The sequence below is a fragment of the Pseudophryne corroboree genome, chromosome 1, assembly GCF_028390025.1.
Source record: "Pseudophryne corroboree isolate aPseCor3 chromosome 1, aPseCor3.hap2, whole genome shotgun sequence".
Lineage (NCBI taxonomy): Eukaryota > Metazoa > Chordata > Amphibia > Anura > Myobatrachidae > Pseudophryne > Pseudophryne corroboree.
In genome coordinates this window covers 666485632-666511765 of record NC_086444.1, presented here as the reverse complement: position 1 = coordinate 666511765, position 26134 = coordinate 666485632, and the positions used below count along the sequence as shown (strand labels likewise).

Below are 26134 nucleotides of genomic sequence, written 5' to 3'. Positions count from 1 at the left end.
TGCTTATTGGTGATGCTTAGAAGCAAGATTATGCTCACATTTTTATACAGTTAATATCCAAATCCATGATTTTCCTGGTTTAATTTCACTGGACAAGTCAGGTTTTCAGAAATGTATTTGGTTTGGAGAGATCTAGGGGTAAATTTACTAAAGCTTCTAACACAGAGAATTGGGTGATTTTGCCCATAGCAATCAATCAGATGCGGTCTATCATCTCTCTATTGCCCTTTAGAAAATGATAGACAGCATCTGATTGGTTGCTATGGGCAACATCACTAATTTTATGTTTTCGAAGCTTAAGTAAATTTACCCCCTAGAGTCTGATTCGAATGTCTGTTCAGCGTGCAGGAAACTAGGCGGGCACAGGTAATTCCTCCTCATAGAATACCTGAACTGAGGCTGATGGCTGACAGATACCTGGTCTAAACTCTAGCTTGGGAGAGTCCGCTACTTCAGGAGATTAAAGGTACTGGCATGATACCGAGCACAGGACTGGGGCAGACTGGCTCACCTGAAATGCAAGGCAAAAGATATAGACAGTGTCTATAACTGGAGCAACTAGAATACTGGATCCGATCCGAACCAGAGTAGCTTGGCACATTGGATCCACGCTGATCCGGAATAGCTTAGTTCAATGGTTCCGGGCTGGACCATAATAGCGTGGCACAATGGAACCAGGCTTGAACCGGTATGGCTTGGCACAAGTCATAGCTACACTAGCTGGACAATAAGCTGACATGGAGATGTAGATACAGAGGGAGACCTGGTAACTGGAGCCACAGGATGCCTGAGGACAAATGTTGCTCTGGCACCCTTATGAGTCTCAGACGATTCCATTTAATCCCCCTTGCTGGCACCCCATTGGTGGACATGATCAGGTGGTCAGAGATTGGGATCTGATTGGTCCGTTCACGGTCAGCTGACTGGGACCAAGATGACTGTACCCAGCGGAAGGAGCCGTCGGAGGACTCAAGTGAAGACTCCAGACGGACACCATGCAGAAGTGTTGGGAGAGAAGGCTGGTAAATGCTTAAGACGCTGAATACTGAGGGGCACTTTCTAGTCCATCATAAGATGATGTAGATGTTGTGGAAGATTCAAAGTTGCATGCAAGTTGGTTGCAACTGCACTCTACATGTATAGAACTAAATGATGATATGGTGGTCATCAACATTATCAGTGAGCTTTTGCATCAGCCCTACCCTTGGTGCAAGAGATCTGTCTGAAACAAGACTGATTTCTATGTACGCACAATTCTACATATCTCGCCATTCTGCCTACACGTCCATGACATACACTTACTCAACTATGCCTGTATAAAAACACCCTGCTGCCACCCAGTTCCGCAAATTCAGCAGCATATGGAGATGCAACAGTGTACGATGCGAAGTTGCCTGCAATTGCTCATAGTTGTGTATGCTTGGCTACAGATCGCGTGCGGCCCTAAAAAGATTCACCTGCAAGTTGGACCTGTATGCAAACCAGTTGTGGGTTAAAAAGTTGGGCTCCCACCAACCATTGCTATGGAGAATGAAATTCTGTATTTATATAATTCAGGCTAGAAAAAAACTGTTCAGCTGGTGAGCAAAGCATATTCTAGTCACTTATCCTGACCCCTGTATTTCAGTACTTACAATTACAATGCTAAATATGGACAATGCTCTTACTACAAATATTCATAATCATATTAGCGCTGACAAGCTCATCCTTTAAGTGGGATGTGGGCAACATGTCACCCAAAATATGCCAGTGGTTCTCACACTCTGTCCTTAGGACCCCACACAGTTCATGTTTTCCAGGTCACCCGGCAGGTACACAGGGGCACTCATTCCTCAGCCACAGGTGGAGCTCATTATTTCACTTGTGAGAGTCTGTGGGGAGACCTGGATACAAGAACTGTTTGGGGTCCTGAGGACAGAGTTTGATAACCTATGCATTATACTAAATGTTCTGAATGAATATAGAATCACTAAAGACCAATTATACAGATTACTTTCTAGAGTTTGGAGTGTACACAAAAGAATATTTTATTTTCTCTTGAGTCTTCTAAAGGTTAAAATCGTGTCATGAACAGAACAACTGTCATACCAGAATGGGAAATACAAAGCTTAGTAGTGATGTTTATGTAATCCCCAAATTATTGCTAGTACAATAGCATTCATTGTTAGTCCCTAGAGCCAGTCACTGATTCCACATAGTGCAGTGGCATCACTGCAGACCCTTTTAATATAAAATGGTGAAGTACGAATATCAACTTTGAATACATTCAGATATTTTATTATTACATTATTTAAAAATGTATTTAGAAAATTAATTCAGAACATCTTCCCATTAAATGAGCTGTTCACCTATAGACGCCTTCTGTGGCATGTAGATTACTGTTCTTGTGGCACTAGAACTGTGATTTCATTAGCCATATAGCTGGGTGCATGAATGATATCACAACTTCGAATTCATTCGGCCCATTAGTGCTTCCAATTTCATTGCCAGGCCCATATCCCCTTTAATCTTCAGCTTTCCACCCATGAAAGCCATTGTAGGCTTCAGTTTCCCTGTGGACCAGAGTAAAATACTATTGATTTTATGATCATAAACAAAAAGCAAAAAATAAATGTAAATGAATCATAAAGAATATTTTTTCAAGAACAGATATGTTTGCATATGCTCATGTCACTGCTCTTGCTCTATCTATAGTTAGCTTTCCCTAAGCTTTATATGTTCCACTATTACTGTACTGAATTTTGAGAGATCAATAAGTCTTGAATTACTGGTCACTTATAAAACTTGTAGAGATCATATCAAACATTGTGCTATTAACTGACCTGTAAACATCTTCACAAAATCCTCGCTATCCATGCTCATAACCACATTAGCTTTGACAGGAGACTCTCCTTTTCCAACTCCACCCTTGTCATTCTTCAGGTCCAGGTACCAAGTACCTTCTTCTGCACCTAAGTGCGGCAGAAAAAGAAGTTACTACAAATACATTTCAAGATGGTGTCTAGCAGAAAAGAATATTATTTATTCAAGGGTCAAACAGTGCGTACCACGCCCAGCACTCCACTGTACCTTCTGTACAACATATTAGGCACAATGGGGATCATTCCGAGTTGATCGCACGTAGCAACTTTTTGCTGCTCGTGTGATCAACCTGACGCCGCCTATGGGGGAGTGTATTTTAGCATAGCAGGGCTGCGATCCCTTGTGCAGCCCTGTTATGCTAAAAAAGTTTAAAACAAAACAAGACCAGCCCTGCAGCTACTCACCAGTGTGACAGATCCAGCGATGATGGTCCCGGCTGTGATGTCAGACATCCACCCTCCAAACGCCTGGATCCGCCTGCGTTGGACTCGCCACACCTGGAAAATGGTGAGTATCTGCCCAGGAACACCTCCCGCCTGTCCGTATTCTTGCGATCGCCGATGCGATCACATTTTTTGCTGGCGGTGTTGCTGCCCAGCGACGGTCGTCGCCAGGCAATGACGTGCGTGTGCAATGCGTCCGGCGGGCATGCGCAGTTCCGACCCGTTCCAACCGCAGCGGAGAAACTCTACGTGCGAACGGGTCGGAATGACCTCCAATGTGCACAGGGAGCAGTTTTGTTTTCAAAACTTACTTTGCTTTAAGTACTTTTCAATAGTGTATTTAGATTAACCATAGCATCTTCGGTTGCTTCCCTCCTTTTCCTGCAGTTATAATCCCCTGCTGGATTTCTCTGCATTTCCTGTTTCTCACTTCTGCTGTTACCCCGGGCCTTCCTATTCCCATACTTATGAGTTACATATTCCCGACTTTTCAAAGAGTCTTCTCATTTTTCATTTCTGCACTTACTTTTCTCATCTTTAGTTTTGTTTGTTTTAACACAATTTTATTTTCTGCTGACAGCAACCTGTATTGTTAGCATTGGAAAGCATCAGAAATGCATGTTAAAAAAACAAACCTGTTCGGATTGACATTCTGTTATACTGTCGAAGTTACAGCAACAAGGAATTACATCCATAATAGCTGTTAAGGTGTTGAATTCACCATGTCATTGAGCATTTTTAAAATGAATCAATTTGTTCTGAGTCTGTTAATACATTTTTAAATGATCTGTTTGTCTAGATAATGATTAATGGTGTTCATTAATATTTCCTATATTTAGCGCCCTCAGATCTTGTTTTGTATTTGTCATTCATTGGACTTTAGCTAACAGAAAGTCCTTCTAGAGGTGCTGCATGTGTCACTCTTTAGCGAGATTTGGGAATCTTGTCTATATATATATATATATATATATATGTATATATATCTCTATCTATCACATACACACACAGACTACTAAATAGATTTCAGGCCCATACTTCCCTTATTCAATATACAACGTAGGAAAGGGTTCTCCACGGTAAGGGCAATAGAGATTTAGAACTCCCTGCAGGAGAAGGTAATACAGGTTGGGTATCCCATATCCAAATATTCCGGAATACTTTATTTTTTGAGTGAGATAGTAAAACCTTTGTTTTCTGATGGCTCAATGTACAAAAACTTTGTTTAATACAGTTATTAAAAATGTTACATTAAATGACCTTCAGGCTGTGTGTATAAGGTCTATATGAAACATAAATGAATTATGTGAATGTACACACATTTTGTTTAATGCACAAAGTTATTAAAAATGTATAAAATGACCATCAGGCTGTGTGTATAAGGCATTCTGTGCTTAGACTTTGGTCCCATCGCCATGATATCTCATTATGGTATGCAATTATTCCAATACAGGTTGAGTATCCCATATCCAAAATGCTTGGGACCAGAGGTATTTTGGATATGGGATTTTTCCGTATTTTGGAATAATTGCATACCACAATGAGATATCATGGTGATGGGACCTAAATCTAAGCACAGAATGCATTTATGTTACATATACACCTTATACACACAGCCTGAAGGGGATTTTAGCCAATATTTTTAATAACTTTGTGCATTAAACAAAGTGTGTCTACATTCACACAATTCATTTATGTTTCATATACACCTTATACACAGCCTGAAGGTCATTTAATACAATATTTTTAATAACTTTGTGTATTAAACAAAGTTTGTGTACATTGAGCCATCAAAAAACAAAGGTTTCACTATCTCACTCTCACTCAAAAAAGTCCGTATTTCTGAATATTTGGATATGGGATACTCAACCTGTATATGGAAAAAGCAAATATCCAAAATTGGTCCCAAGCATTTTGGATAAGGGATACTCAACCTGTAATGGCAAACTCTGTAAATGCATTTAAAAACGGATTGGACAAATTTCTAACTGGAAAACGTATACACGGTTATAGCATTTAACATATTGACATTAAATATCTGGGAGTGGTAAGATTCATAGGTGTCAATTGGTACTAGACCATTACTCCAGCATGCGCATTATAATATAAACAGCTTAACACAGAACACAGGTTGAACCCGATGGGCATTTTGCCTCTTTTCAACCTCACGGACTATGTAACTATATAATATACAAGGGGTGTGCAATAAGTTTCCAGATGTGCACTGTAATCCCTGACTAAAGTTCTTGTGAAATGTCAAGGCAGAGTACTGTATATAAGCAGCACTGCACACTGAAGAAGTCAGCATGTTCACTTCTTTCATAACCTTGTTATGGAGGCCACTAGAGAGCCATGATCATCTAAGACTACAAGAATGGTCTGCGATAGCAGGAGGGCTTTGACTGACTGCGAGCTGCTTTTGGGGAGGAAGCACCATCCCAAACCACTGTTTGAGTGGTTTGCAGAATTTCTTTACTGGGGATGGTCCCTGGAAAACGAGGAGCGCTGAGGCCGACTTCTGTATGCCATCACAGAGGACAACATTTGTGTCGCGCGGGCCCTAGTGAAGATGGATGCCATGGCGACTGGGACCCAGTTAAAGAAAGATATAGGCATCTCATCGGGATCCATCAGCTTGATGCGCCCCAAAATACATGGTTCTGAGCATGGTTTGCACACTGGGTACTCCATGAGCTGACTTCAGAGCAGAAGGAGGCTGGGCAGGTTTGATGGATGTCACCCAAACTCTGTGTAGGATATTATTAGTGGCGATGAATCCTGGATCTACAGTTTCGAACCCAACAGTCGGCACAGTGGATCTAGGTTGGAGGTGCCCCGCCATAGAAGTTTCGATGTAAGTGCAGCGTGGCCAAGCAGATGGTGGCTGTTTTTGTGGCCAAGACTGGTCGTGTAGCTACAGTACCACTAGTGCAACAGTACACCATCACTGGGGACTGGTACACCAACAAATGTCTGCTTCAAGTGCTGGAAGCCATTTCCAGTCACCGTCCAAGAACTCGTGCTTGTGGTGCCATTTCCATCATGACAATTCACCTGCCCACAAGTCCAGGAAAGTGGTGGATTTTTTGGCCCATGAACGCATCTATGAGCTTGGTCATCTGTCGACCAGTCCAGACCTGGCCCCATGAGACTTCTTCGTGTTCCCACAAATCAAACACAAGATGCGTGGGATTCTTTTGAGTCACCGGAAGCAGCAGTAGAGACCTTCATCCAGCATGTAGAAAACATACTGTACCTGTTTTGGACTGGTCCAGCTGCTTCACAAAGTGGCTTGAGCATATGCAAACTTTACATAGACTCCTTTGGCGAATACTTTAAAAAAAAATGTTTAATGTTTACTTTGTAAACATAATACTTTTTGTGCATCGGAAAACTTATTACACACCACTCAGACATGCACTATCAAAACCTCTGGCCTATATTGATATAACTCCATGCGATCTTTACCTGAAAGTACAAACTGGTAGATTCCTTGAACAGATTTTACAGTGTCTTCATTGATAGATCTTCCAATAACAGTGAATGTGTCTTCCACCTGACTTTTGGCCTTTGATGCTGCCTGTTGTCCACCCTTAAAAGCAGCAGACCCACCTATAACCGTAACAGAAAAAAAATAATAGGATTTTAATTACCTACCGGTAAATCCTTTTCTTGTAGTCCATAGGGGATACTGGGGATCCATTTAGTACCATGGGATATAGACGGGTTCACTTGGAGCCATGGGCACTATAGAAGTTTGATATCGTGTGCTGGCTCCTCCCTCTATGCCCCTGCTACCAGACTCAGTCTAGGAAACTGTGCCCAAGAAGACTGACATACTTTGAGAGAAGGAACTAGACAAAGGAAAGTAGTGAGATTTCAAACCAGCACAACCAGAACAAGAGGAAGGCCATGCTACCCAAACTTGAGTACAGGAACAGCAATAGCTGAACCAAATAACTGTGAAACAACCATGCAGGAAGAACGAAGCACCGGTCAGGCGCCCAGTATCCTCTACGGACTATGAGAAAAGGATTTACCGGTAGGTAATTAAAATCCTATTTTCTCTTACATCCTAGGGGATACTGGGAATCCATTTAATACCATGGTGAAGTACCAAAGCTCCCAAACCAGGTGGAAGAGTGCCGAGGTTCCTGCAGAACTGATCGACCAAACTGAAGGTCCTCAGAGGCCAAGGTATCAAACTTGTAAAACTTGGCAAACGTGTTTGACACCGACCAAGTAGCTGCTTGGCAGAGCTGTAATGTCAAGACACCCCAGCCAGCCACCGAAGAGGAACCCACCGACCTAGTAGAGTGGGCCTGTACAGATTTTGAAACCGGCAAACCTGCCGTGGAATAAGCATGCTGGATAGTGAGCCTGATCCAGCGTGCAATAGACTGCTTTGAAGCAGGACACCCAATCTTGTTGGCATCACAGAGAAAGAACAGTGAGTCCGATTTCCTGTGACAGGCAGTTCGCTTTACATATACTGTACCTTCAAAACCCTTACAACGTCCAAGGACTTCGAAGTAGCAGAGGTGTCAGTAACAACCAGAACCACAATTGGCTGGCTGATGTGAAACGCCGACACCACCTTAGGAAGGAATTGCTGACGAGTCCGGAGTTCAGCTCTGTCCTCATAGAAAATCAAGTAGGGACTCTTGTGAGACAACGCTCCCAGCTCCGATACGCGCCTTGACGAAGCCAACAGCGTGACCACGTAAGATACTTTATGTCTACCTCCTGTAACGGTTCAAACCAGTCTGATTGGAGGAATTTAAGAACCAAATTTAGATCCCAAGGTGCCGTGGGAGGCTTGATATGAAGGACCCTTTAAGAACGTCTGGACCAAAGGGAGAGAAGACAATTGTTTCTGAAAGAAAAATCGACAAGACCAAAATCTGAACTTTTATGGAGACTAGGCGAAGGACCACATTCACCCCCGACTGCAGGAAATGCAGGAAGCGTCCCAGATGAAATTCCACCGTAGAATATTGTCTGTTCTCACACCAAGAAACATAATTCTTCCAGATACAATGGTAATGTTTGGATGTTACCCCCTACCTGGCTTGGACCACAGTCGTGATAACCTTGTCAAGAATACCTCTCTTGGCTAGAATCAGCCGTTCAGCTTCCATGCCGTCAAACGTAGCCGTGGTAAGTCTTGATAAACGAACGGGCCCTGTTGCAGAAGATCCTCTCGAAGAGGCAGAGGCCACCGATCTTCGTTTAGCTTTTTGAGAAGATCCGCATACCAGGCCCTTCATAGCCAGTCCGGAACAATAAGAATTGCTTGAACTCTTTCCCTTTTTATTCTTTTGAGAACTCTTGGGATCAGAGGAATGGGAGGAAACAAGTACACCAGCTGGTAGACCCACGGAGCTGTCAGGCGTTGACTACTACAGCTTGTGGGTCCCTCGACCTGGAATAATACCGCTTGAGATTCTTGTTGAGGCGAGAGGCCATCATGTCGATTTGTGGATAATCCCACCGATGTGTCAACCACTGCAACTCCTCCAGGTGGAGGCCCCATTGCCCTGGGTGCAGGTCGTGTCTGCTGAGGAAATCTGCTTCCCAGTTGTCTACTCCCGGAATGAAGGATTTCCGACAATGTCACAGCGTGTTTTTCCGCCCAGAGGGGAATTCTTGACACCTCAGACATTGCGGCTCTGCTTTTCGTTCCGCCCTGTCGGTTTATGTGTCACTGCCGTAACATTGTCCGATTGAACTTTAATGGCCTGAACCTGAAGAAGAGAGGAGGCCTGCAGAAGGACGTTGTAAATAGCCCTGAGCTCCAGGATGTTTAATGGAAGGACGACTTCCTGACTTGACCATCTTCCTTGAAACTGCACCCCCTGGATGACTGAACCCCAACCTCTGAGGCGTGCGTCTGTGGTTAATAGAATCCAATTCTGAATCCTGAATCTTCAACCCATCACTAGGTGAGAAGTTTGTAGCCACAAGAGGGAGATCCTGGCTTTTGGGGACAGACAAATCCTCTAATGCATGTGAAGATGCGATCCAGACCATTTGTCCAACAGATACAGCTGGAAGGGCTTCGCATGAAACTTTCCATACTGAACTGCCTCGTAAGAAGCCACCATTTTCCCCAGAAGGCGGATGCATAGATGTACTGAAATTCGGGTCAGCTTCAAGACAGCCCGAACCTTCGACTGGATTACCATTGCATTTTCCAAGGAAAGGAACACTTTCTGAGACTCTGTGTCCAGTATCATTCCCAGGAAATGAAGCTTCTGTGTTGGTTATAGGTGAGATTTTGGCAGGTTCAGAATCCACCCATGATCCAGGAGTAATCTGGTCATGAGCCCAATGTTCTCCAACAACTGCTCCCTGGACACAGCCTTTATCAGATGATCGCCTAGGTAAGGAATTACATTCACTCCCTGTCTGCGGAGCAACATCATCTCTGCCATCACTTTGGTGAACACCCTCTGTGCCGTGGATAGACCAAATGGCAGGGCCTGAAGCTGGTAGTGACAGTCCTGCAGTGCAAACCGTAGATAAGCCTGATGAGGCGGCCAGATCGGAATGTGAAGGTACGCATCCTTGATATCCAGAGACACTAGGAATTCCCCCTCTTCCAGATATGAGATCACCACTCTCAGAGACTCCATCTTGAACTTGAACACTCATAAGTATGGGTTCAATGACTTTAGATTCAGAATCAGTCTTACCGAACCGTCCGGTTTTGTAACTACAAACAAGCTGTTGTTTTGTAGATGAGGTGGAAATGGAACAATGACAGGGGTCTGTAACAGTTTTTGAATGGCTTCTTGTAAGGTTACTCTTGCTTCTGGTGAAGCTGGTAAGCCTGATTTGAAGAATCTGTGAGGTGGGAGATCCTGGAACTCCAGCCTGTAGCCCTGGGATATAAGGTCTATGACCCAGGTATCCCGGCAAGACCTTGTCCAGGTGTGACTGAAGAATTTTAGACAGGCTCCCACCTGCCTGTCTCCCAGGCATCACGGCCCACCGTCATGCAGAATGCTTTGAAGAGACAGAGCTGGAGCTCTGTTCCTGAGAACTGGCAGCCGCTGGTTTTTGTGGTTTACCTCTAGCACCTCTGGTGGCGGTAGAAGAACCTCTGGCCTTGCCCCAAAACTTTGCAGTCCGAAAGGACTGCAAATTGGGTCCTGAGTAGGCCTTCCTAGCTGGCGGAGCTGCAGAAGGAAGATAGGTGGATTTACCCGCAGTAGCTCGTGAAATCCACTTTTCGAGTTCCTTGCCAAATAAGGCCTCACCTGTGAAAGGCAGGCCTTGCACGCCTTTTTTGGAGTCTGCGTCAGCAGTCCACTGACGTAGCCATAATCCCCTGTGTGCCGACACTGCCATAGCTGTGGTGCGTGCATTAAGCAAACCTCTCTCATTAATGGCTTCAACCATAAAGTTTGCAGAGTCTTGTATGTGTTGCAGGAGTAATACAATTTCCTCTTGAGGTAAAGTGTCTAATCCCTCAAGTAAATTACCCGACCATTTAGCAATGGCTCGCGTAATCCACCCACATGCTATAGTGCGTCTCTGGGCCACCCCTGCAGGTCTATACAAAGATTTGAGTGTAGTCTCAATCTTACGATCAGCTGCACCAGGAACAGGTAATAATATTTTACGTGATCGCCTGGACACTGACGTATCCACTATCGGTGGATTTTCCCATTTTTTCCTATCCTCCGGAGGAAAAGGAAAAGATAATAACCACCTAGGAATTTGAATTTTTTTATCTGGAATAACCCACTGTTCTTCAAACAGGATATTTAGTTCCTTTTACACAGGAAAAGTGGCAGATTTTTTCTTCACATTAAAGAAAGATTCCTCAAACACTATCACCTTATCAAGAAAATGTAGGACTTCCCTGATAGAGTCTATGAGAGCCTGAACACCTTGCGACACCCTATCTCCATTTCTGACTCTTCATTATCAGAGTCAGAATGCAGGATACGGGCCAAAGTACGTTTTTGCAGACAAAAGTTACAGTACAGAGACGCTGGTCTGGGTACGGAGACCTTTTGCATACACTCAGTCATAGTCTTAAGTATTGCGTCTCCTCCTCATTACGAGATAATTTAGTAGAGGTGGTGGAAATCATCCCCCGAATGGAGTCCAGCCATGCTGGCTCCATCCCACTAGCCTGAGAAGGGGTGCTACACTGAGTACACACCAGTGAACCCCCTGGAGAAGAGGAACACTGTGTCTTGCATGATACACACTCTTTGCTTGACATTCTGCAGCAGTAAGAGCACACACACACAGGAAAAGGTTAAAAGCTCTATTAACCAACAAAAAGCCCTTCCTGAGTGAGAAAGAGAGAAGAAAGATCCAGCACATGGCACCTTTATCGCTAAAGCCAAGCTTAGCCGGGTCACAGACTAAGTACCTAGATTAGGGATTTAGTATACAAGTTTAAAGCTCCCTCTGCTATGACCCCCTGGTACTGCTGAGGTAATCTGGAGGCTTTCCGGAGGAGCTGCGCGTCTCTGCAGTCAGCGTCTGTGTAACCGCAGTAGGGTAAAATGGTGCCTGTGAGCTGCTGGATCCGTTCATAGTGAAGCCCTGTCTCTTCAATGGCGCGCGGTCTTCCCGCTCTTCTTTATACTGGCATTACGTGTCTAACTGCATAAAATGGAGTAAGCTCCCTTTTAAGCCGTAATGCCAGTCTGGGTACCGTACTGTGTACTAAGTCTGGAGACTCAGTTTGCCCCGCAGAAGCCGCGCGTCTCCATACCCTAATGCCGCCATAATGGCCGGCAACCCGCTAGCCGGGACGCCGGCTTAGTACTCACCACTCTTCTATCTGCTGCCTCTGTTAGGGGTGGCGGCGCGCTGCGGGAATGTATGCTCGCCATGGTGGAGCTTGCGAATAGTTCCCTCAGGAGCTAGCGTACTGTGAGCGGGGAACAGAACCATTAACCCTTAGTGGGTTGGGGTTGGGGTTGGGGTTGGGGTTCCCCCCCCCAAGTCCCACGAAGCAGGCAGGCTGGTGCCAACCAGTCCTGCCTGAAAATAACAAACTTTAAAAATAAATGCAGAATCCTCTTCAGGAGCTTCCAGAGATGTGACCGGCTCAGTCGGGCACATTTTCTAAACCAAGTCTGGTAGGAGGGGCATAGAGGGAGGAGCCAGCACGTTATCAAACTTCTATAGTGCCCATGGCTCCAAGTGGTCATGTCTATAGCCCACGGTACTAAATGGATTCCCAGTATCCCCTAGGACGTAAGAGAGAAAAAAAAACTATATTATATATATATATATATATATATATATATATATATATATATATATATATATATATATATATAGTTTTTTTTTCATATATATATATACACATATACACACACACATATATATACACACACACACATATATATATATATATATATATACATACAAAAAAACTATCATATAGCGTATTTCTCCTAAGTCCACAGGTTCCACATGATAACAATGGGATATGATGGAGCGACAGCGGATTTGCACCAATCAGTCAAAGCTTTCGGCCTCCCAGCATGCAACAGGCCCGTTCATATATCCCCGCCCCCTGGCTCAGGCAAATCAGTTGTATTCCGAAGCTCAAGGCAGGAGCATTATGTAGAACCCTAATCAGGCGAGAAGAACACACACGCACACCCTTCCGTACAAGAAGGTATAGGTTAGTGAGTAAAAAGGATCCTCAAATCAGGTGCGTCAGGGTGGGATCCCTGTAGACTTAGGAGAAATACTGTAAGTTCTTACCATAACGTATATTTCTCTAGCAGAGTCCACAGGTTATCCACAGGATAACAATGGGATTTCCCAAAGCAGTTTAGTGGTGGGGACGCCCCTGATGCTCAAGAGAATCCTTCGCCCGAATTCAGCATCGTGAGAGGCAAAGGTCTCCCAGGCATAATGTCTTAATAAATGTGTAAACGGAAGACCATATGGCTGCCTTAAATACATGTTCTGTTTAAGCACCACATTGTGCTGCCCATGAAGGATCTACCTTATTGGTAGAGTGAACAGAGACATTACCCGGAACAGGGAGATCAGCTTGAAAATATACTTCATCATTCGAAGTCATCTTGCCAGTGTCAGCCTACCAGCAGGTCATCCTCTCTTATGAAATCCATAGAGAATGAAAAGAGAAAATGCTTTTCCGATGACACTGGTACAATCCACGTAGATCCTTAATGCACGGATCACGTTCAGCGATGCATCTCCCGCAGAAAAGGTCCAGACCCTAAAAGGCCAGGACAAAATTTCCTTTGTTAAGGTGGAACTTAGTCATCACCTTAGGAAGATACCCAGATCTAGTTCTGATAACTACTTTATCTGGATAAACAATCAGAAATGGGGAACAATATGACAATCCCTAAATCTGATATTCTTCTAGCTGACGCCTTAGTCAGTACAAAAGACACTTTATCTGTCAACCATTTATAATACATATTATTAAGTGGTTCAATGGGGCACCTTGAAGGACTTTCAGGACTAAACAAGTCCCACGGCACTGTAGGAAAAACAACCAAAGGGTGAATGCTCAGCATACCCTGGAAAAAAGGTCCTGTAAGTTGGTAATTTACTTTTGGAACTCTACAGTTGATGCCAACCCTTGCTACTCTCAATGAAGCCCTCTATTCCTGTCTGAAGGAATGCTAAGACCCTGGAAACGCTGAAAACATGTAGGGTCCCATTCACCTACAGCACCTGGTGTTTGCAGATGTTCCCCATCCAAGCACTCACCAGGCCCAACACTGCATAGCTTCCCAGATCTCGTGAGATTGGGCATATCAGTGTGGTGTGGCTGTCGATTTTCTTTCATTAAACCAATGAATATAGGCTTGCCATATATGGTGTTAAATGTGACCTATGAAGGTTTCCTTGCTCTGAACACTGTTTGAAAGTATCCTCTTGACCGGAGGATAGAGGTTTTAATGGCCACGCTGTCAAAGACAGTTGATCCACCTGTCTGTGATAACCAGGACCCTGCATTATTAGGTCTGAACGTTGAGGGAGCAGAAGTAGAGCATCCATTGCCATGCTCTGCTGGTCTTCCTGTTTAAAACTCTCACCACCCTGGGTAATAGGGTTATTAAAGGAAAACCCATCCACCAGATGAAGGTCCTAGCTCACTGATAAGGCATCCAAAACGATCGCCCTGGGCTCCTTTGTTCTTGACCCGTATGTGAGCACTTTGTAGTTCAACCAAGACGTTATGAGATATATCTCTAGCAAGCACCTCTTGTTTTCTAGAGTCCGGAAGATCTCTGGGTGTAGAGCCCATTCATACCTCTGAATGGTGTGTCGACTTGTGAAAGTCCATTTCCCTGTTTATGATTCCCAGAATGAAAACGGCGGACAAGGTTGGATGATGAAGTCCTACCCACTTAGGTATGTGACTTACCTACTTCATCCCCTTTTCAGCTGAGAGTTCCTCCCTGATGTTGAGGTACACTACTGGCGTTGCATTGTCCGAGCGGTACTGGACTGGTTTTTACATGAAGACTGTCCCATGCCTACACCGGTGCCCTGTATATGGCCCGAGGTTTCAACCTTTATTGGTAGACAGCTCTTTGGGAACACAATCTCCCTGACACTAATCCTAGTGTCAGAATCTTCCCAATCTGATATCAAAAGGATTTCCCTTTGTCCAGCTGGGATGTCTGTAGCCACCCGGCTAATGACCTTCTTACTTTTATCGTAAGTACCATAGCTGGTCTTTATTATCGGATGCATTCCATTAATACTTACCACACCTTGTATTCCCAGCTGGTCCCTCCAGGTACCAACCAGGCCCACACTGCTGATCTTCCATGATCCAATGAAGTCTGGGTATTTCCAGTGTGGTGTGGTTGTAGATTCTACTAGGTAAGAATCAGACGCTGCAGAGACCTAGAGTGGAATTGTGCATACCCCCTCCTGTCGATGCAGATAACATCAAACCCATCCCCGCATTGCTGCGTGAATGGATACTGTTTGACTGTGTGGCGATTCTTGAATCCTATAGTGAACCCTGGATTTATTGTTGCCAGGTAAAAAATTACTCTCTGCAGACGTGATCCAGTACAGCCTCCAAGTGCGACATCCGATGTGATGAAACTGGAGCCGATTTTTTCCCAAGTTATAAGTCACTTGCCCCTGCAAACTCGTTATTGCTGTTGCCGATGACAAAGAGCAATCTCTGTGACTGTGCCAGGATTTAAAGATCCTAGGTATTGGAAGAACCTTAACCCCTATTGCAAAGATAAGGTGTTGTTACCCCCATATTTCTGGTACTCTGGGGACTGTGGTTAACCCTAAGGGTAAAACCAAGAACTGAAAAATGCTTTTTTGGAGGATCGCAAAACCTTGGATAACACTGATGGACAATGGTATAGGAACCTGTAGGTAAGCCTCCTGTATATCCAGGGATACCATAAAAACCCCTGGCTCCATGCCACACATAAGAAACGTAACGCTTCCATGTTTCCAAATGTATTTGCTCAGCATTTTTCGGTTTGAGCATGAGCCGAAATTACTCACTTGGCTTCCGACTAAGCCAGGTTGAAGTAAACCCTTGTCCTTGTTTGCCAGAGGGACTGGAATGACTTCCTGACCGAAGCAAATTTCTGACCTGCTTCTTGCAAAGCCAGGCCTTCGTCTATAGCCGAGATATGCTTTCGCCTTCAAGACAGCCTAACTAGAGATACCATGCCAGGTCTGTGTGACCTGAGGAAGTTAGCCCCCCAACCAGGGGTCTCCCAGGTGGAGCCCACACCATCAGCCGATGGTTTAATTTTTCTACAGCCATCTGGTATTCCCAGACAGTCTCCCATCCGAGTACTAACCAGGCCCACACTGTAGATCCTCTGGTGGTTCAATGGTTTCCTAGTCTCAAATCACACTGACGTGGGATTAAGCCTATGACAGGCTTCTATTGATAGTGTAATACAAACACGTGAATTGTATGTGGAAGTAACCCGACTTTCCTGGAGTCTGCATTCCAGAATATCTGTCAATTCTTACCAAAAAGGAATATTTTCAGAACAAAACAATGATTCCACCTACAGCACCTGGTACTCGCAGATGTTTCTCACTAGGCCCCACACTGCATAGCTTCCAAGATCTGGTGAGATTGGGCATATCCAGTGTGGTGTGACTGTAGATCTTCCACTTACCCAGCTAAACTGCTCTATGAGCAGGTATCGTTAGGGCTGATGCCCTGGAGTAAATATTTTGCCCATATCCAATGCTTCCAGGAACATTGCAGTTTTTTAATATGAGCCATATGAAATTCTTGCTCTACTGAAAAATCTCCTTTCATTGCATCAGCCCAGGCAACCACTGCCTTTGCCATTAAAGCCAAGGCTTGGCCTCATGACTGCCCTAGACAGGAAAATTGAAAGCAAAGCTTATGTAGATTCTTCTGATCTACTTTAGGAGCCATCTCCTTTTTTTTTTTTTAAACAATCCCCAGCTGGAAGCAGTTCATAGGAATTCCATTTCTTAGGAATTCTAACTTTTTATTGGGCGTAACACAAACCTCTTCCATGATTTCAGTCAGTTGATCTTGGAACTCAAGTATTGGGATGTTTAAACACAGGTGCCTTGGTTTTTAACACAGGCTATGCTGTATCCTCTAGGGATAAGATGACTTTATTGCTTTCAATTAACTCAGCTATATTCGAGAGCTGAGACCTACCTCTTTTTCATATGATGAAGTAGAATAATTGGGCTTTCATCTTCTGATGAATCTAAACAATGTGTAGCCTGTGAGGGTGAAGGTTTACTTACCACTGGTTCTGAGAAGCTGCTGCTGTATGTAAGGGCTTGTAACCCTATTCCTGGTACAGGATTTGGGGGGATTATCCATTTAACTTACTGGATAAAGCTTGTGCAAAGATAGCCCAAGGTGGATACACTTGTACCTGCATCCGCCTTGCCTTGCTGAGCTAAAACATTATGCATTCAAGCCATCCTGAACCAGATCATAAGAGGATAATACAGGTTCAAACATGGTATGAGTGTCCCCACCATTGCCGCTTTAATACATGATAAATAAATAATCAGCACTTCCACAGTGTACTACACAATTTTGTAACCGTATGTATTTAAAATGATATCCATCCGATCCTACTAATGCACCAGCACTGAGGATCTGCAAAACAAACTGACAAACATATAGTAAAGTCAGCATCATACTAGCTGTAAGTCACGTTATACATTAGTATAATAAGCAATATAAGCACATCATCAACTACAATAATATTTTAAGTATGTAGGAGAACACATTTGCTGAATCATGAACATATCTAATGTAATCAGGCGCAACGCAGCAGAAACAACAGTAATGGTATACAGACTCATATGCAATAGGCACTTATCCAACTATTCGTACTCAAAACAGATAGAGATTTAGTGCTGTATAGCCCGTACTCAGTATAGTGGTATACAGGGACACTCCCTCGCTTCCAGGATTGATCAATACGTTAGTGAGCGCTGAGTGGATCCAGACGCTACTAGTGTACACTGCCGCTCCATGAACCTATAGTGAACACAGACGTCCCGGTCACACGCCGCCTATGCTGCGACCGGGTCCCCTCATCTGCCAGTGTAGCTGGAAGCATCTGAGACGGACGCAAGGAAAACGTTCATGGCGGTAGACTCGGCGGAAACTGGTCATGAACCGGGGGGAGGGGCGACCAGGAGAGCGTCTGACTCCACACTGCTTACATCAACCCTAGGGATCGCGGCCTCATGCTATTCCTGGTGCCTATGATCCCTAAGGCCTAGCGCTGGAGCACCCGTGGTGGCGGCGTGTCAGCTACTGTTTGGTAGTCTCCTTCCAATACAGTGTGGCTGTGTCCGTATTCCCCGACTACGGGGAACAGATGCCTTACCTTCTCCCCGTGCTCCGGCCACAGTCTGGTAACGTCTGCTGGACCTCCTAGTATATCAGACAGACGCCCGCCGAGACAGCACTGTACACATGGGTAAGCGTTGTTGCGACCCAATGGAGAGTTGTTGGAGAGACTCTTTCCCATATGCGTATAAGACACTGTTTAGAAAGCCAACTCAAAAAATAGTAAGACTATTAAAATAAAATAAGAAAGCTTGGGACTGCAAACAATCCAGCAGCCCTCTGATCATGGTCCAGCTCCTGCCGCACCAAACAAAAAACTGATTTGACTGAGCCAGGAGGCAGGGATATATGGACGGGCCCATTGCATGCTGGGAGGCCGGAAAGCTTTGACTGATTGGTGCAAATCCGCTGTCGCTCCATCATATCCCATTGTTATCCTGTGGATAACCTGTGGACCCTGCCAAAAATGCTATGATAACTTCAGGCTAGTTCTGCTAATTTGCCACCTGTTCAGACCCTAGAGTTTGGAATCCTTCTCAACTACATCAAAAACTGGTCTGTCAGCACCATTCTGGAACTAACTAGAGGGATCAGTATGAAGTTTTGGGGTGTAGTGCTGGAGGCAAGAGAAGTCTGAAAAATGTTACAGGTCCAGATTAGGGACAGACAGGCAATCTGTCGCTTGAAAACAAGTTTCTGCTGACAGGACTCCTGTGCTGCGAGAGAATGCTAGAGTAGTCAGTTGGAGATAGTAGGGTGCCTTGTTTAAATGAAACTGGAAAGCGGCCTACTGTAGCTGCTCACTCAATTAGCAAGGTTGGATGTCTTCATGAAACTATTTTTCTCATACGTACGTCCTAGAGGATGCTGGGGACGACATCAAGACCATGGGGTATAGACGGGATCCGCAGGAGACATGGGCACTCTAAAGACTTTTCATTGGGTGTGAACTGGCTCCTCCCTCTATGCCCCTCCTCCAGACCTCAGTTTTAGAAATGTGCCCAGGTCGACTGGATGCACTCTGAGGAGCTCTACTGAGTTTCTCTGAAAAGACTTATGTTAGTTTTTTTATTTTCAGGGAGATCTGCTGGCATTAGACTCCCTGCTTCGTGGGACTGAGGGGGCAGAAGCAGTACCAACTTCCTCAGAGTTTCAGGGCTCTGCTTCTGGCTGACAGGACACCATTAGCTCCTGAAGGGAACTGAACGCTAGCCGTGTCTAGATGCTCACTCCCACAGCACACCGTCACCCCCCTCACAGAGCCAGAAGTCAGAAGACAGGTGAGCATGAGAAGAATGATCGTCAATCAAGTAAGTGATGGCTGAGGTGCGGCGCGGCTGGCGGGAGCGCAGCGCACCACTGCTGCCCACACACACAGGCACTGCAAGGTGCAGGGCGTGGGGGGGGGGGATGCCATGGGCAACAAGAAAAATACCTCAAACTGGCTAAAAGGGGGCATAAGATGCTCAGGCACAGCCCTACCCCCGCCAGTATAAATATTATGAAAAGTTTGAGGTAAATAGGGCGGAGCTTCTTCCTCAGGCAGCCAGCACACTACTCAGCGCCATTTTCTCTCTCTCCTCAGGCTGCAGAGAACACGCTGGTCCTCTCCTCCACTTCTGACAAGTACAGGGTGCTATAAAGGAGGGGGGCACAAAGCAATTCTGGTGCATTTGATAGTGTATATTACTATTTAAAAGCGCTTTTCGGCTGTGGACATACTGTGTTCACAGGCAATACTGGCGCTGGGTTTGTGAACTGGCTGCTCCTATCCTGTGTCCCTCTGACAGGTTTTACTGTGGGTCTGTCCCCAAAATAAGTCCCAGTGTGTCTGAGTGTGGTGTACACGTGTGAGGCATGTATGAGGCAGGGAGTTCCTCCCCGGAGGAAGCCATTTTAGGGACACAGAGTTGTAATGTGGTGGCGCTACCGGCACACCAAGAGCCTGCATGGGTGAAAGAGCTACGTGACAGTATGGATCTGATTAACCGTAGATTGGATAAGTCTGAATCTAAGGCTGAATGCTGGAGAAAATCTGTGGTATATGTGATTTTTCAGGATGCTGCTATTCCTTATGCGGGCGGCCCCTCTGGATCACATAAGAGACAGTTTGCAAATGTTGTAAACACCGATACCAACACGGATTCTGATTCTTGTGTCGACAATAGTGAATCCAGAGAGATAGATCATAAATTGGCAAAAAGTATACAATATATGATTGTGGCTATAAGGGACGTGTTGGAGGTTACAGAAAGCACTCCTGTACATGAGGAGAAAGCTTTTTTATGCAAGGAAAAGAAATCCAAAGTCACGTTCCCTCCTTCACACAAATTAAATGCTCTGTTTGAAGGGATGCGGGTGAATCCTGATAAAAAATGTTGTATTCCCAAAAGGATTCACATAGCTTATCCTTTCCCGGTTGAAGACAGGAAAAAATGGGAGTCACCCCCTGTGTTAGACAGTGCACTTTCCAGGTTGACAAAGAAGGTAATTCTCCCTGCTCCTGGCACGGCTTCTCTTAAAGAGCCGGCAGACCGCAAAATGGAAACGACATTGAAATCCATTTATGTTACCAATGGTACACTGCTCAGGCCCACTATTGCCTGCGCATGGGTGAGTCGCGCTATTGAAAAATGGTCAGAAAGCGTGTCATCAGAAATTGACACGATTGATAAAGATTAGATACTCCTTAAGTTAGGGAATATCAAGGACGCTGCCGCCTACATGCTGGAAGCAATGAAGGATATTGGACTCTTGAGTTCACAAGCCGCTACCATGGCAGTATCGGCTAGGCGGGCGTTATGGATTCGCCAGTGGAACGCGGATGCAGATTCCAAAAGAAACATGGAGGCTCTCCCATATAAAGGTGAGGCCTTATTTGGCGATGGCCTGGATGCGTTAGTCTCGGCGGCTACCGCAGGTAAGTCGACATTTTTGCCCTCTGCGCCTGCACCGGCAAAAAAGACCTATCACCCGCAAATGCAGTCCTTTCAGCCCAATAAATACAAAAAGACGAGAGGTTCCCCCTTCTTTGCAGGAAGGGGAAAGAAGCCCACACCGGCTCCAGGTTCCCAAGAGCAAAAGTTTACCCCTAATTCTGCCAAATCCCCAGCATGACGCTGGAACTCCCTTGTGGGAGGCCGCTCAGGTGGGGGCATGTCTCAAACTCTTCAGCCAGGATTGGATTCTGTCTGGCCTGGACCCCTGGGTGTTGCAAATAGAATCCCAGGGATACAAACTAGAGTTTCAAGACGTTCCCCCATGCCAATTTTTCAAATCGACCTTGCCAGCTTCTCCGCCAGAGAGAAAAGCAGTAACAGCGGCAATCCAAAAAATTATGTCAAGACCAGTCATAGTCCTGGTACCGTTGTCACAACAAGGGAGGGGTTTTTATTCAAGCCTTTTTGTTGTTCCGAAGCCGGACGGCTCGGTCAGACTGATCCTAAATCTAAAAAAATCTGAATTTCTTCCTGAAAAGGTTCAAGATGGAATCACTTCGGGCGGTGATTGCCAGTCTGGAGGAGGGGGACTACTTGGTGTCGGTGGACATAAAGAATGCTTACCTGCATGTTCCCATTTATCCTCCTCACCAGGCTTATCTGAGATTCGATAGACCTTACCAATTCCAGATGTTACCTTTCGGTCTCTCCACGGCGCCGAGGGTATTCACCAAGGTGATGGCGGAGATGATGGTCCTCCGTCAGAAAGGAGTCAATATAATCCCTTATCTGGACGACCTCCTGATAAAGGAGAGATCCAGGGAGCAGTTATTACAAAACATATCCCTCTCCCTGTCAATACTCCAACAACACGGGTGGATCATAAATTACCCAAAGTCACAGTTGGAACCGACGACAAGGTTGTCTTTCCTCGGGATGATTCTGGACACAAGTTCAGAGAGTATTTCTTCCGCTGGAAAAGGCTCTGGAAATCCAGAAAATGGTAAAACAGATATTGAAACCATCAAGTGTGTCGATCCATCAGTGCATTCGGTTGTTGGGGAAGATGGTGGCGGCCTACGAGGCCATACAGTTTGGCAGGTTCCATGCCAGAGTATTCCAGTGGGAGCTCTTGGACAAGTGGTCGGGGTCACACCTACACATGCACAGAAAGATAATCCTGTCGTCAAAAACCAGGATTTCGCTCCTGTGGTGGTTGCACAGCTCTCACCTGCTAGAGGGACGCAGGTTCGGCATTCAGGACTGGGTCCTAGTAACCACGGATGCAAGTCTCCGAGGCTGGGGAGCAGTCTCTCAGGGAGAAAACTTCCAGGGACGTTGGTCACATTAGGAAGCCTGCCTTCACATAAAACGTGCTGGAGCTAAGAGCCATTTACAACGGCCTTCAACAAGCGGTACATCTTCTTCAAGACCGCCCCATGCAGATCCAGGCGGACAATGTAACAGCAGTCGCATACATAAACAGTCAGAGCGGCAATGGCAGAGGCAACAAAAATCCTCCACTGGGCAGAAAAACATCTACAAGCTCTGTCGGCAATATTCATTCCGGAAGCAGACTTCCTCAGCAGACACGATCTCCATCCAGGAGAGTGGGGCCTCCACCAAGAAGTCTTCGCAGAGGTGACAAGTCTTTGGGGAGTTCCTCAAATAGACATGATAGCGTCTCGTCTCAACAAGAAGCTTCAGAGATACTGTTCCAGGTCGAGAGACCCTCAAGCAGTAACAGTGGATGCACTGGTGACCCAGTGGGTGTTTCCGTCAGTGTATGCTTTCCCTCCACTTCCGCTGATCCCAAAAGTACTCAGGATCATAAGAAAGACAAGGGTTCTAAAAATCTTCATTGCCCCAGACTGGCCAAGAAGGGCTTGGTACCCAGATCTTCAGCAGTTACTCATAGGAGATCCTCAGCCTCTTCCTCCTCGGAAGGACCTGCTGCAGCAGGGGCCGTGTGTGTACCAAGACTTACCATGGCTACGTTTGACGGCATGGCTGTTGAGCGCCATATCCTAGCCAGGAAGGGTATTCCTAAGGAGGTCATCCCCACCCTTATTCAGGCCAGAAAGGGAGTAACGTCAAAACATTACCACCGTATTTGGAGAAAATATGTGTCTTGATGTGAATCCAAGAAAGCTCCTATGGAAGAGTTTCACTTAGGACGTTTTCTCCATTTTTTGCAGGATGGTTTGGAGATGGGCCTACGATTGCGATCAATCAACGTCCAAATTTCGGCCTTGTCAGTGTTCTTCCAAAAACAATTGGCCTCTCTTCCAGAGGTTCAGACCTTCGTGAAAGAGGTTCTGCACATCCAGCCTCCATTTGTGCCTCCAGTGGCACCATGGGACCTTAACGTGGTATTGCAGTTCCTTCAATCGGATTGGTTTGAGCCTCTACAAAAGATAGAGTTGAAGTTTCTCACTTGGAAAGTGGTGATGCTTTTGGCATTGGCATCCGCAAAGGCGGGTGTCTGAATTGGGGGCCTTGTCTCACAAGAGCCCTTACCTGATTTTCCATGAAGATAGGGCAGAGTTGCGGACTCGCTAACATTTTCTTCCAAAGGTGGTTTCTGCTTTTCACATAAACCAACCTATTGTGGTGCCAGTAGTTACTGACACATTCACTGATTAAAAGTCTCTAGATGTGGTTAGAGCTTTGAAAATCTATGTTGCGAGAACAGCTCGTATACGGAAAACAGAGGCTCTGCTTGTCCTGTATGATCACAACAATATTGGGTGTCCTGCTTCCAAGCAGACTATTGCACGTTAGATTAGAAATACGATTCAGCAATCTTATACTACGGCTGGATTGCCGTTACAGACATCGGTAAAGGCCCACTCCACTAGGAAGGTGGGCTCATCCTGGGCGGCTGCCCGGGGGGTCTCAGCATTACAACTTTGCCGAGCAGCTACTTGGTCAGGGTCAAACACATTTGCTAAATTCTACAAGTTTGTTTGACACCTTGGCTGATGAGGACCTAAAGTTTGGTCAATCGGTGCTGCAGGGTCATCCGCACTCTCCCGCCCGTACTGGAGCTTTGGTATAGACCCCATGGTCTTGATGTCGTCCCCAGCATCCTCTAGGACGTATGAGAAAATAGGATTTTGATAACCTACCGGTAAATCCTTTTCTCCTAGTCCGTAGAGGATGCTGGGCGCCCGTCCCAGTGCGTACTTTACCTGCAGTTTAGTTATTACAGTTACACAAGTTGTGTTATCTTGGTTTCAGCATGTTGCTGCAATTAGTTCATGCCTGTTGGCGTGTGTTATGATGAATGCCATGTGTGCGGCATGGTTGAGGGGGTGAGTTGGTAGATCTCTCACTACTAGTTAAGTAATTCCTTTCCTCGAAATGTCAGTCTCCCTGGGCACAGTTCCTACAACTGAGGTCTGGAGGAGGGGCATAGAGGGAGGAGCCAGTTCACACCCAATGAAAAGTTTTTAGAGTGCCCATGTCTCCTGCGGATCCAGTCCATACCCCCATGGTCTTGATGTCGTCCCCAGCATCCTCTACGGACTAGGATAAAAGGATTTAGCTTTAGGTTATCAAAATCCTATTTTATTTTTTACTAGTGTTGATAAAGCAAATTTGTTTTATGGACTGGCTAGGGACACCTATGTTTTGCAACCAGTTCTATGTCACTGATCATAAGAAAGCTACTTTTGTGATGTAAACTATCACAATACAGCAATACAATAATAATGATTATAAATATAATGTTTTTAATTAGTTCCAAAACTCAGATCCAGTACAGGAAACCATGTAATCAAATCAGATTATTTATATAATACATGTACTAAGGGCATTTAAATAAAGGCAAGGGAATGTTTATATTTTATACAGAATCAGAGTACGTGGCAAGGCTTTTTGGACACCCTGGACAATGCTAGAACAATGAACCTGCTTTTTGCAATATGCTGAGTCGCTTGTTTTTAGAGACTCCTCCATAAAATAAAGGAACATATTCATTTGAATTTCTCAATACCATCTAGGTTTCAAGTACTTTTTAAATGACTGTGATCCAACCACCTACCGAGCGCTTCCATTTTGCTAGTGAGATCATCTGGATTCTCATCTAAAAAGAAGTCCGGAAGTAGGGGATGTCCTAAAGTAAAAAAAAAAAAAAAAAAAGAATACAAAATGTTTTCACACTGAATATGTATGGCTGCTATAACTTTATATAGGGGTGTGTTCAATTCTTGTCAGAATCTGCCGTTTTGTCGGAAAGTGAGTAGCGAGATCCCGCACAAGTGCACTGGAGCCGGCCGGGAAGGAGACACAGCGCTTCAGCACTGTGTGCTCTCGGGGGCCATCACCAGAGGGGGGACACTGCGGCAGATAAGATGTTAGTACATCTTGGCATTGTCCCTCCTGCTTCGCCTCGGTAATGAGGCAAAGCAGGAAGTATTATAGCTATAATACATTTACCCACTAGGGAGGCAATGTAATTGTTCACACCAGTATGTGCGGCTATATGCTGCATTTACGGTACTGCCACACTAGCTGATTTTTGTTAGCAGCCCTAAAATGTGCGAGTCCAGGCCGCAAGGGGGCAATTTCTGGTGCTGTTGCCGGTGAAAACTCGTCCCCACAGGTATTGCATTTAACAAGCAAATTCTATGAAAAATTTGTTCAGCTATTACCTATACCTAAATGAAAATCTCTACACCTGTAAAACAATGGGAATCATGTATAGTCAATGTCAGTTTGTAAGTAAAAACATACTGCACACTAATTTCTAAAATTAAATGTAAAAAAAAAAAAAAAAATTACAATTCTGTGCTCGTCAAAATAAACACCTGGAGATACTGCGTAGACATCAAAGTCCTTAATTCCCTCAGTCTTCAATAGTTCCTCATCAATAACAAAGTTTCCAGTGTAATTCTTTGGCTTGGTCAGAATAGAGTATGCAGCATCAGCCATTATGTCAGCTGTCCTGCATTGCTGCTGCACCCCAGATCCTCCCAGCATATCCATAGCAGCTGTATGTATAGCTGGAGTGGAAAACAAAGGTTTTTATTACAATAAACATGAAGGTTTTC

At 45.0% G+C, this 26134-nt stretch overlaps 1 protein-coding gene across 1 annotated transcript in view; it reads right to left on the bottom strand.

The window, feature by feature from the left end:
* Nucleotides 1-2252: 2252 nt before the first annotated feature.
* HSDL2 (hydroxysteroid dehydrogenase like 2) overlaps nt 2253-26134 on the bottom strand; it is a 108193-nt gene continuing 84311 nt past the window's right edge. The window contains exons 8-12 of the mRNA XM_063914715.1: nt 25892-26086; nt 25126-25197; nt 6771-6914; nt 2823-2951; nt 2253-2552 (exon numbers count right to left, since the gene is read on the bottom strand). Coding sequence (XP_063770785.1) covers nt 2440-2552; nt 2823-2951; nt 6771-6914; nt 25126-25197; nt 25892-26086 — 653 coding nt within the window. The 3' untranslated portion in view covers nt 2253-2439. The remainder of the gene's footprint in view (nt 2553-2822; nt 2952-6770; nt 6915-25125; nt 25198-25891; nt 26087-26134) is intronic.